This window comes from Sceloporus occidentalis, unplaced genomic scaffold (assembly GCF_023333645.1).
Source record: "Sceloporus occidentalis isolate IW3139 unplaced genomic scaffold, rSceOcc1.0.p SCAF_3, whole genome shotgun sequence".
In the NCBI taxonomy this organism is placed as follows: Eukaryota; Metazoa; Chordata; class Lepidosauria; order Squamata; family Phrynosomatidae; genus Sceloporus; species Sceloporus occidentalis.
The window spans coordinates 219,582,170-219,594,538 of NW_028316983.1; the positions used below are offsets into that span (position 1 = coordinate 219,582,170).

A 12,369-nucleotide genomic window follows, 5' to 3' on the forward strand; every position below is an offset into this window, starting at 1 on the left:
TTCTGTTTAAAGGCCTTCAAAGAAAGAAAGTCCAGTATCCTCTCAGGCAGTCTATTCCACTGTCAAACAGTACACACATTCTACCTAATATTAAGGTGGAATCTTTTTTCTTCTAATTTAAATCCATATGTTTTCATCTGTGGAGCAACAGAAAACCTGACATTGCTTCATTTTATCTTTCTGTTTTCTCTTCTCCAAACTGAATGTATCCTGCTCCTTAAGATATTCTTAATAAGGCCTGGTTTTCATACTAATCATCTTGATCGCCCTTTTCTGGACACATGTGGTGCCCAGAACTGAATAGGTCTGACCAGCAAGCTAGACTGGCACTACTACTCTGAACATTATACTCCTGTCGATGCAGCCTAAAATTTAATTAGCCATTTTGGCTGCCATATCACAATGTTGACACATTTAGCTTGTGTTTTATTAAGACCCCTGGAATCACATGGACTGTTATGAAGACAAATGTCACCCTTCCTATATTTTTGCATTTAATTTTTCTTGGCTAAATGTAGCACCCTCCAGTTATCCTTGTTGACATTGATTTTGTAGTTTTGATCCAGTTCTACAATCCAATGGGGTCATTTTGAATTCTGATTTTGATGACACTGTGTGGAGGACTATGGTGGTATTACCTTCCTCCTGAACATTTTTGAGGATATACACATACACCCATATTTTCTCTATCCGCCTATGAGCACCCACTTCCCCTCCTTCTCACTTTGTTTGTCTCATATTAGAAGGAACATGAGAGATCTCTTCCTCAGTTATAGTATCTGGTGTACTGCTACAGCTCCAAAGTATTGGTAGCCCAGGGAAATTTTATTTTCCAGGGGTAACTGATGTCTGTATAAATGGAGGGAGAGGTAGTTTTGCTGCAAAATGTTTTGTGGATATAATTTGGCTCCTATTGAGTGCATTAGTTGTAAGTCATTAAGTACAAAGGAAGAACAAACTTCCCTTGAGTCAAGGAAACCAAATTCTGACAGTATGTCTGTTACAAATACTTTAGTTATATCTTGGCTTAAGGTGTACAGACCATCCATCAGTTGTCTAATATTTCATCAAACTCACTGCAACATTAGCTGAGGTGGATATATCCTCAAACCAGAGTTCCACAGTTTAAGAAGTATTTGATGTTCTATAGTTGTTTCTCAAAAGTATGTGTAAACTACATCCTTGATCTCTTTGATGAGTTATTGGGATAGAAGTGAATGTTTTGTTTGTGAAGATGAAGCAAACCACCCTTTGTGTATTTTACTTTAATTTCCAGAGAGCAGCACTGACCTCTGATAAAGACCTATATCTTGACAACAGCTCTATTGAAGAAGCATCAGGCGTCTATCCAATAGATGATGACGATTATACTTCTGGGTCAGGCTCAGGTAAGCCAATATCACACAAGAGAACATTTGTTATGGTCATATGGGATGCTTTCCCTATCGCTCTGTGGTAAAGCAAATGATTTACGTGCATCAGGTATCAGGTGTAATCCATGGCACCTCGAATTAAACAGGTAGCAGGAAACACAAAGAATCTCTGCCCATGGATGGTCATATTGCTGGTCACGGTAAGAGGGGAGCCAGGCTCTGGCAAGGAAGATGAGTCCCAGGCTTCTCAACCTGAACTGAAACATGGAGGTGACCTCTCCGCATCCTCAAATTTCTGTGGTATTGACTTTCTGCTTTCCAAGTGCACATTTACTGCCTTAAGTCTTTTCTGTCCCACTCCTGCTGAGACATGGACTCTGAAACAGAGAGGGCAGGAGGAACTCAAGACTTTCCTAAAACTACCTGGACTTAACCTTCCCAGAAATGATCTGGCAAAAGTGGACCATCAAGACCTGTATGAATGTGAGCCTCTTCAAGCATTACCACACCGAAATGCACGAAATAATCAAGCATGGGGAAATATGAAGGCAGTGAGTGTCATTGAGCCCTCCCAGGAATAATAAAGGCTGCCTTCAGTCTCTACTATGCATACTTACTTGGGAGTGACCTACACTGAACACACGGAGAACACTTCTAAGTACACACTGTGCTTATAAAAGTCTTCATATTTAAGGATGTTTCAATGGCAATGGGTGGAAGGAGTAAATCACTCTCTCCCTGCAAGAAAATGAATAACAGCCTGCCTGCCAACTGGACATGGGAAGCAGTGCTGTGTGGTCTTCCTTTGTACTCAAAGAATTCCCCAAGCCTCAGGTGGGAATTGTGCCCTAGAGTGTTTTATTCATTTCTAGTGATTAAATAATATTTTTAAAGTTTTTGATTATTTAGTATCTTTGAGGAGGGAGATGTCCAAAAACATTTAAAAAAAAAATCTGAACTCTAGTTATGGTGATAACTCATTTGCAGTTGGCCAGTAAGGCTGTCATAAATGTGTTGATCACTGCATTTGCCTGAGAAGCTAGAGAGCTACTTTCTCTCTCAGAGACCTGTCAGAGTCAATAATATTGGAATAGATGACAGATTGTCTGATCTGGTCCAAATAAACTTCTTGTTTATCTTACATGGATCTTCACGTTCTTTTTTATGCACCCAGATCAGTTGGTAGATGTTGGTACTATTAACAAGTATATGATAATTTAGAATGCTAAATCTTTGACGAAGCAATGGTGCTATTTACCTAAGATGCTTGGAACATTTTGTTTCTAAAAAGGAGTGTCAGTCTCAATTTATCGGGACGAGCTTGGTGAAGCATTTGATTTAAGTAAAACAAGGAAATCTTACTTTTTTGGACTACAATTTCCAGAGTGGCCCACCTATGACCACTCTGCGTGGGGACTGCTATGTGTTATAGTAGAAGAAACTAACTTTTTGGATTCAGTTGCATGGAGCTGACAGAGGCATAGGGTAAAATCAAGCTATGACTGTGGTTCTATTTGATTCTACTTCATAAATTTATCAGGAGTGAGAATACAGAACCTAATTTCAGTCTGATTTTTCATATAGAAAATGTGATGGCCTGAATTAGGAAGGGCTGGTTAAGTATACAAAATACACCCTTCTAATTGTGAAATTTCATGTGCTTTCCTCTAAGATAGTATCCCTGTGCTTTCCTGAAAGTTCCTATTTAAATAATTGTTTTGCGTATTTGATGGAGTCAAGACATCTATTTTTAAACTATGATATTCTGAATTTACTAACTACATTGGGATGGGACAGAATGGGGGTTTAGTGTTGAACTAACCTTTAACTGTGCAGATTTATATTTAATAAGTGTTCATACCAGCCTATGTGCTGTGCAACCATTTCCATGCACCTAAGGAATGGAAAATTAAACTTAGAAAGCCATGTACTGCCATCAAAACTAATGGGAATGAAATTGTTTATGTAGACAAAAGAAATAAAGTGAATGATTAGATTTCATTGCAAAGCAGTCACTTCATAATCAGATAACTGATAGCTGTCCATTCTTTTATAGAGCTAAATAAATTCCAAAGAACACTGATTAGCCAGCACCTGAATAAGTCATAGCCAGTTCTCACAAAACATCAGATTACATGCTTAAATTATTTTCAGACTACTCTGCAGAACCAGAAAATTTATTTTTTTAGACTACTATGCCTACAATTTCCCACCTAGCATAACATTACCAGCCATACTAGCTGGAGTAATCCAGGAGTTTTAATCCAAAAAGTAACTTTCCCAAGTCCTGTTCTGAAGTTTAGCTAGCGAGGAATGTGGGTACTCCTTCCGAGATGTTTACTGCTCCCAAATGAAATTTTCCTTCAGTCCCCAAATTTGTAGCATTGCAAAGAGTGAGACGCTGAAAACCATTCACAAGTCAAATGTGTTTGCATTCCCTTGGTACCGTTGCCTACTCCTTTTACTTCAGATGCCTAACCTGTATTTCTAAATGCTAAGCTGATGTTTTAAATTGCCACAGTGCAAGAACTCTGGGGACTTAATGAAAATGTCATTAGGGGTTACAATTCTTATTTGGGAAGACAATACCCTGTTCCCCCTCCCACAACCATGCCACGCTACTGTATGTGTTTTGTGTTTCACATGCTTGAATGCTTCCCTGTCAAAATAAATCTGTGTAGGTGGAAACCTAACATAGTTGGAAAAAGAGCTAAAGCCTTCCGGGTGATCTCAGCAGTTGTCTAACATGGTGAATCTGCTACATGATAGCTGGGTCAGGGGAGAGGAAGAGATATTTTGGGAATGGGGTGTGAAAAATTAAGGCCTAGCATGTTAAGAGCTATTTTAATCCTCCTGTGAGTTTTTAAAAGCTAATTTTCTTCTAATATTTACATTTTTGTACTACAGAAATGTATATTTTTGAATATTTAATATATTTGAATGTTTTTGAAAGTAAATATTGAATATTTACTTTGAAGGATTGCAAAAAGCTAATTCTTTAGACTACAGATTCCATAATCCCACAGCTATCATAGCCAGCCAGTGTTCTTAAAGGCTGTCTAAGCAGGCTTAAGAGAACCATCTGTGATCATTACATCTAATGGAGAGAGATGGGTGTTTTGATTAATTCAGTAGATTTATCTGAAATGTTAAGGTTCCTTTTTTTCATATATACTCTCTGACTTGTTAATCTTGACGCAAAGCATAAGTGAAGAAATCTATCTGAAAGGCATCTCCTTGGTCACTGTGAGAAACAGAATGCCAGCCTTGGCTTGATTCAGTAGTTGCTTTTTTATGTTTATTTGTGACAGGTAATGAGTTCTGCAGGAGTCATACAGGAATGAGGGCAGTGTGACTGTTTTGACATGCACATAAAAGTCTTCACACGTTTCATGTCAAAGCTATTAGATCTCATATACCTTCTATATATGCCTTCTGTGTATTCAGGTAATCAGATGAAGGTCTGATCTGGATGATAAAACTTCCAGAAACAAAATGAACTAGAGGAAAAAGGAGGGCCTGTTTAGATCTTTGCGGTTTCTTGTAGAATCATAGAATTGGAAGAGACCACAAGGTTTATTCACTCCAACCCTCTGTCATGCAGAAATACACAATCAAAGTACTCCCAACAGATGACCATCCAATCTCCTTTTAAAAACCTCCAGAGAAGGAGACTCCACCACACTCAGAGGCAACGTGTTCCACTATCGAACAGCTCTGATGGTCAGGAAGTTCTTCCTAATGTTTAGGTGGAAGCTCTTTTCCTGTAGTTTGAACCCATTGCTCTATGTCCTAATCTCTGGAGCAGCAGAAAACAAACTTGCTCCATTGTCCATGTGACATCCTTTCACATATTTAAACATGGTTATCATGTCACCCCTTAACCTTATCTTCTCCAGGCTAAACATACTCAGCTCCCTAAGCAACTCATTACTTAGAAAGGTTTGCCACGAATACTTAGCCTCTAGTTTTTGGGAAGATGGTTCTGTTCCAGGAGTCTTGTAAGGTGATATATCTGGTTGTTAGGTAGGTCTGGTTTGATCTTCAGCCATAAGGCTCAGAGAACCTTTGGTGGTGTTTTTATTTCTCATCCTCAAGTATGTTGGGAGCTGTTCTATGGGTAAAGCAAGGTGGGAAATGTGATTTCCTGTAACTTCTTGGAAGAATGTGCATGATTTTTTTTAGTAAGTAAACATTATTGGTGATTCTGTTTCCACATTTTAATAATTTTTATTGTTACCCTTTGTTGTGAGCAGCATTGAGAATGGTACACAGATTTTGGAAATAAAGCAGATGAGCAAATTTGTACAGATGCATTTTTTTGTTGATGTTCTTCATCACCTTCAGGAGATGAAGAGGAAGGAGATAACACAATGATAGACTCAACATCTAGAATGCCTCCAGAGCGTCCAGTGATTCCAGCTAGTGATGCCCCTAGGACTGAGCGAACTACACTGAAAACTCAGACCAAGGTACCTGCACAAACAAAGGTGTGTACAGGAGGAGGTGGTGGTGACTTGCTTCTCTAAAATTGTAGTATTACAATATAACCTTAGATGCCATTTCCTATATGCTTTAAGAGGATTTACTAGATTGAGTGCAAAGCTGTGGATTAACCATAACGACAACTCTATTTGATATTTACAGCAGTCTATTAAGAGAAACATAGAGTTTGCGTCTCCTGTTTTAAAACTAGCCTACACCTGTATTTGGAAATGTATCAAACAATATTTTCTTTGAGTTCAAAGTCAGCATCTAGAATTTCAAGTAGTGTGTTTGTTTCCTAGTTTTTCTATGTATATTCTGAGAAGTTTGTTTTCCAGGACAAAAGTTTTAGGGAAGCAATGGGGAATATATAGGTTTCAATTCAACAAGTCTTTTCTTGAACAGGGATCCTGCATTCATTTGGAAGGGTAGTTAGGATCAGCTTTTTCTAGCCAAGAATCCTTAAGCTGACAAATTATAAAATGTTGTGATGCCAAGTTTAAAATGCCTACAGGTGGAAGGGCGAGCTACATGTGTGGTTGCACATTAATTCCAAATGTGGTTTTGATTCCACTCTGCTATGTTATGGTGAGGAAAATCCTGGGCTTTCAAGGGAGAGGCAGAAGGAGGTACATAAACCTTACTCCACTTGCTGTTTTTCCTCTTAACTCAAGTGTGGGAATTATATGATGTTCCTGGGTTGTTACTGGCAACATTCCTCTTCACTGGCTGTTCTGGATATGGATGCTGGGAGTTGTGGTTCAACAACATCTGGAGGGTTGCACAGTGCCTATCCCTTGCTTAACAGGATATGATTGTTTGCAACTGTCCTCAACCCAGTCATACACCAAGCTCTAGCACTGTGGTGTTTTGAGAAGCATTCCCCCTCCCAGGAGTGCTCCAGCAGCCAATTTCTTAAGAAGGAAAATTCCCAGTTGAAAAAGAGGCATGCTGAGCACCCCTGGGAGCAGGGATGGACCCGGGTGGCAGATCCAGTGGCAAAATCCTTGTGATAATATCAGGATGCCGCCCAATTTAAAATTTAAGCTGGGGGAGGTAAGTTGCTTTAATAAGCAATGTGATAAGGTTTTTTTCTGTGGTGATGATGGCCATGAAAGAAACCTTTCTTTTCTGCTCCAATTGCATCCAGTTTTGGGCAGGGGAAGATTTGAAGGAGGTTACTACTGAGGAGCCTACTTTCCATCATATCTGAGGGGGGTTTGGTGGGCAGGGCACGACCAAAAATATCAGCACAGCTCAGTTTAAAGCTCTTAAGCCTTGGGAGAGGCATTTCAACTTTTTAGAATAAAGGGAAATAAAACTACAAAAGCTGAGAAAATCACCAAATAATGGTGAGAGAAAAGGAAGGCTGGGTTTACACCCAAATGTTCCATACCTCTTGCCCACAAAGACTGACAGTGGCTCTGTAGTTTCAGCCAGGAGTTCTTTTCCTGCTCTACCAAGTATATGCCAGGGATTGGACTTGGGGCCATTTGAATACAAACCATGTGGTTTATCATTAAATTATGCATCTTTTGGTAAAAAACAAAACAAAAATAGAACTAAATTTCAAGATAAAATGTAGGATCAATACAATGAACAGTAATAAATATAAGCAATTTTCTTTTTATGTCACACAAATAAACTAAACTATATAACAGGTTGAATTGTAATTTGAAAGCTGGTGTGGTGTAGTGATTTGAGCATTAGACTAGGACCTGTAGATCAGGGTTCAAATCCCTGTTCAGCCATGGACACCCACTGAGCGACCTTGGGTAAGACACATGCTCTCAGTCTCAAATTGCCTCTGAAAAAATTTTGCCAAGAAAACTCTGAAAGGTTCACTTCAGGATTGTTGTAAGTCGGAAACAAATTGAAGGCACACAATAATAACAACAATCTGAAAGAGGCTTGGGGGCTTCCAGTAGCAGGGTTGAGGAGAGAATTGTGCAGGGTTTAAGTACAGAAACTGTATTATAAAATTTAAAGTGAGAATGTTAATTTTTATGATTTAGCACTTCCGTAATTGCTGCTGCTGTTGTCATTTTTGACTTAGTGCCATGTTTTATTTTATTTTGTGCTGCAGTCACCTGAAGAGATTGATAAGAAGAAAATACTTAAGCCAGATGCTGAAAATAAAAACGATAAAAATGAACCAGGTGAAGATGCTGATGTTTTCACTCAAAAACACTCAGAAAACCTTTTTCAGAGAACAGAAGTATTGGCAGGTGAGTGTCACAGAGGAGGTGTTTTAGTGCCCTACAGTCATTTTTTGGAGAATCCACACAGAACTGAACCAACAATGTGATATTCTACAGTGTTGTCACCTGAAAATGTGAAAAGAATGTCCTTAAGATTCTGCCACTTACTATATACAGTACAGTTAAAAAAACACACACACAAGCAGCTAAGACAAAATTGTCCTCACAGATCTGTTGTTTGTTGCTAGTACATTTTAATCCCTGCAATGTACAAAAAAGGGATAGAAGTGTTCACAGTTAGGTGAACCACAGAATCATAGAATTTTTGGAAGGGACGACAGGGATTATTAAGATGGTTGATAATTTTGGTTGCTCTTCTTTGGACATGCCAATATCCTTCTTGAACTGTGGTGCCCAGAATTGCACACAGTATTCCAGGTGAAGTGTGACCAAAGCAGAATAAAGTGGCATGATTCTGAGAAGCAGAAGTAATACATTCTAGTTATCAATAGGTTGGGAGGACAGTGGCATTCTTAGTAGGTTCAGGAAATAGGAAATGTGCATTAAACTGTACCACCCTAACCATATTGCAAATATGGGAATTTCTAATAGGACAGAAAACATCCCACAATTCGGTTTGTGATTATTATTTTTATCCAAGTGCATAAGAATTAAACTAACCCCTCCCTCCCCAGCCTTTTCATATGCAGCTCAGAATATTATGCATTCTACTGTGAGTCTGTCCCCTTTTTATTATCCTTTTCCCTTCAATGCCCAGCTTTCCTTTCCTTCAGTCTTAATAATATTAACATCAGGACATTCTACTTCAAGGATAATATGAGGAAAAAAATGAAAGTTTTCACCTGTGAGAGATGGCTGCCAGGAGGTGAATCCCAAGCATAAGATTCAAAGACTCATTTCATTCTACATCTAGTTTGACCCTAAAGGATGCAATTCAAAGCTTATGTTCCAGGGAGTAAATCCTTTTTAACTCAGTGGTACCTAACTTCTAAGTAAAGGCATTTCAGGAGTGAGCTGTCAAACCTTCAAGAAAATCTTATAGCAACTCTTCAAAAACTCTGGATTTTTAAAATGTTATTTATTGTCCAGAATTGCTCTTAAGAACAGCTAGTTGTGTTATGAGCAGCATCTACATTTTCAAATTATGCAGTTGTTATGTTGTTCCCTTTCTTGTGAGGAACAAATTAGAGACTATGAACCATCCTTTGGCATTCCTGATGAAACTTTTGCTCTCTTTCTTCTGCAGCTGTTATCGCTGGTGGAGTTATTGGCTTTCTCTTTGCAATCTTCCTTATCTTGCTTTTGGTATATCGCATGAGGAAGAAGGATGAAGGCAGCTACGACCTCGGGGAACGTAAGCCATCGAGTGCTGCCTATCAGAAGGCACCTACTAAAGAGTTTTATGCATAAAACTCTCAACTTAGTGTCTCTGTTTAAGAGATCACTGAACTTTTAAAATAAAGCTTTTTTGCATAGAATAATGAAGAACTTTTTTTTCATTAAAGAGCCTTTATGGCACCTTTATGATAAAAAAAAATCCCATTGTATTTAAAACTTTTCATGTATTCCTTTAAAGAAAATGTAAAGTAAAATCTTAGCATTTTGCAGTGTTCTGTGAATAACAGTGGCAACCCGTTATTTTATATAGCCATTGATGTTCACTGAATCATTTTAAAACTTTATGCATAAATGAAAATGATTGTTTTATCCTATGGTTCAATGAAAGTTGTTTAATTTTTGTCAGCATGTCTGAATGATCTTACAAGTTAGTTTTTCTTTCATTAATTTATCTGTTTCCAAAAATAAAACGAAATGCCTTTTTGTAGTTGTCATGGTGCAATTTGTCTTCAGATAACTCAAATAATGGTAACTCTTAGTGTAAATGTATTTTTTCAGCTATGTAAACTTTAACTTCCACTTTGTATAAATTTTACTGTCAGAAAATCCATTTTACACCTTGCTTTGTTTCTCAGTGTTCCTGTAGCTTCATTGAAACTTACAGCAGCAAATTAATGTGTAAAATTGGACTATTACTGCAAATGATGTAGTCGTACCCTTACAAAACAGATCTTCTTTATGAGAGATTTTGCAGTAAGCTACTGACAGGTCTACACAAACCCAAAGACCCTTAACAGTATTCCAAGAAATTCCTGCAAATTTCTGTGGCCACTGTTCATTAATTTCTTGCAATTTGAAGGTACGAGTAGGAATTTTAAAATATTTTTTTTTGTTCTTAAAAATGCATTTAAGTTGTAAACGTCTTTTAAAGCCTTTGAAGTGCCTATGATTCTATGTAACTTGTTGCAAACTGGTGTTAATGAGTATATAACAGTTAAAAAAAAGAAAATGTTGGTATTTTATAAGCACAGAAAATTCTAATGGTAACTTTTGTAGTCTTACATGGATAGACATAAACTGTAATTTGGGAACATAAACACTACTGAATAAATCATGTGGCCTAATAATGAAATACGTTATTGTGGATTTTTGGGGGGTCCTATTTTATGTAATGATGACTTGGTGTATAATGTTAAAAATTGCCTCATTACATGATGAAAGGGTTTTTCTGGAAATAAAAGCCCCAAAGGTTGCTAAAAAGAGTTTTACAGAAGAAGTAGCAGAACTGCCTTGTTAAAATGGAAACATACTTACAATTGTTAAATCTTTTCAGTGCTAAAGAAACTTTTAAATACTATTCATTATGTGCAATGTCTGTAGCGGTCCAATTCAGATGAATATATTCTCCATGTGTTTTAATGATTTTCCCCCTTACTCAACTTTTGAAATGAGCAACAGGAAAATGTCAAGTAACTTAACGTAAAGTGGCAGATTGATTCAGTGCCAATAAATCTCTGCGATGAGAATTAGAAATAGCTAAAACTTGGCCAAAACTAGACACTGGGTGGCCACCATATGTTGCAGAAATCCTGGCTTTATATATATTTAATAAAAGGTGGTGAGAGAACACAAAAGCAACATATGGAAGGTGTGATGTTTAACCCTTCCTTTGTTGCAAAAATTGGCCTGTAAACAACTTTGCAACAGAGGAGGAGGAGGAGGAGGTAGATTAATACCCCTCCTTGTCTGTTGCTTCTCCCCATTCTTGCAGCTTCATGCATTTTTCTGAGGAAGCTGCTGCAACTTAGGCTTCCCAAACAGGTGATGAATTCTGAATAATTAGCTCTGGCCTTACACATGCCAACCACAAATTCTGTGCTGAACACAACTTTGCAGTTTTGTACAGCAAGATGGGTATCTCCAGATGCTTTTGGACCATAATCCTCACTTTGGGCCATGGTATAGATTTATAGGAGTTGCAATCCCAATCACATCTGGAGGGCTACACATTCACCATCCCTGCTTTATTATTCTCTCTAAGATAGACATGCAAAAGGCATATGAAAGAGCATGGAGAAAGTGAAGCAAGGATGGAGTAGAACAGAGTGGGGGATCCACTACATGTTCATGACTTTCTGCATTCCAAGGCATTGCATATGCTACCTGGCGCTGATGGAAACTGGAGTCTAATAACACCTGGAAAGCCACAGGTTTTCCATCCCTATGGCAGAAACAAAATGAACTTACAATGCAAGGTACAGAACAGCTATAGAAAATAGTGCCTCGGGGGTTTCTGAAACAAATTGTATTTAAAGATGGTGGCAACAGGCAGCTGATTCTCTGGAAGGCAGAAGCAGAATAACATAGGCAAGTTGAACTTATAGTAGTTCAGCTTTTTTAGAAGTGTCCCTACACATTTTTCACACAGTTGTTTCTTCAAAGGGCTGGATCCAGACTTGCCTAAGTTTTATTATTAGACTCAGCTAACTTGACTTAGTAAGTCAACAGTTATATAAATTCCATTAGTTCAGTATGGGTCTACTCTAGTCATGCCAACAATGTAGGATTAAAAGGTTTTGTCTTCCTTAACACAGATTAACTAAAATAAATGAGACATAATATTAGCATTACTAGCATGTTCCATTGATTTCAGTGGATCCACTCTCAGTGTGACATTATCTGGATCCAACCCATAGTTTCCAACCAACAGTTTACTACAGGGGAGGAGAAGCTTCGGATCACCATCATATCACTGTCAGACTGGTTAGGGGCTAATGGGTAATGGACTTCAACATCTGGAGGGCCACAGGTTCTTCAGTTGTTGCATAGCAGATACTCAAATGACAAGACCTCATAATTTCAGCAGACTAAAAATAAATAGTTTCTTAAAAGAGACCAAAAGGCAAATTGGATAGTTAACTGAACTACATAGTATACTACTTCTGATTTGG

The 12,369-nt window shown here is 38.0% G+C and overlaps 1 protein-coding gene across 3 annotated transcripts in view; it reads left to right on the forward strand.

Moving 5' to 3' along the window:
• SDC2 (syndecan 2) overlaps positions 1-9,901 on the forward strand; it is a 95,691-nt gene extending 85,790 nt beyond the window's left edge. For all 3 annotated transcript variants that reach the window (XM_089517682.1, XM_089517683.1, XM_089517681.1), the window contains 4 exons: positions 1,277-1,388; positions 5,721-5,863; positions 7,945-8,086; positions 9,327-9,901. In XM_089517682.1, coding sequence (XP_089373808.1) covers positions 1,277-1,388; positions 5,721-5,863; positions 7,945-8,086; positions 9,327-9,490 — 561 coding nt within the window. In that variant the 3' untranslated portion in view covers positions 9,491-9,901. The remainder of the gene's footprint in view (positions 1-1,276; positions 1,389-5,720; positions 5,864-7,944; positions 8,087-9,326) is intronic.
• The last annotated feature ends 2,468 nt before the right edge of the window (positions 9,902-12,369 follow it).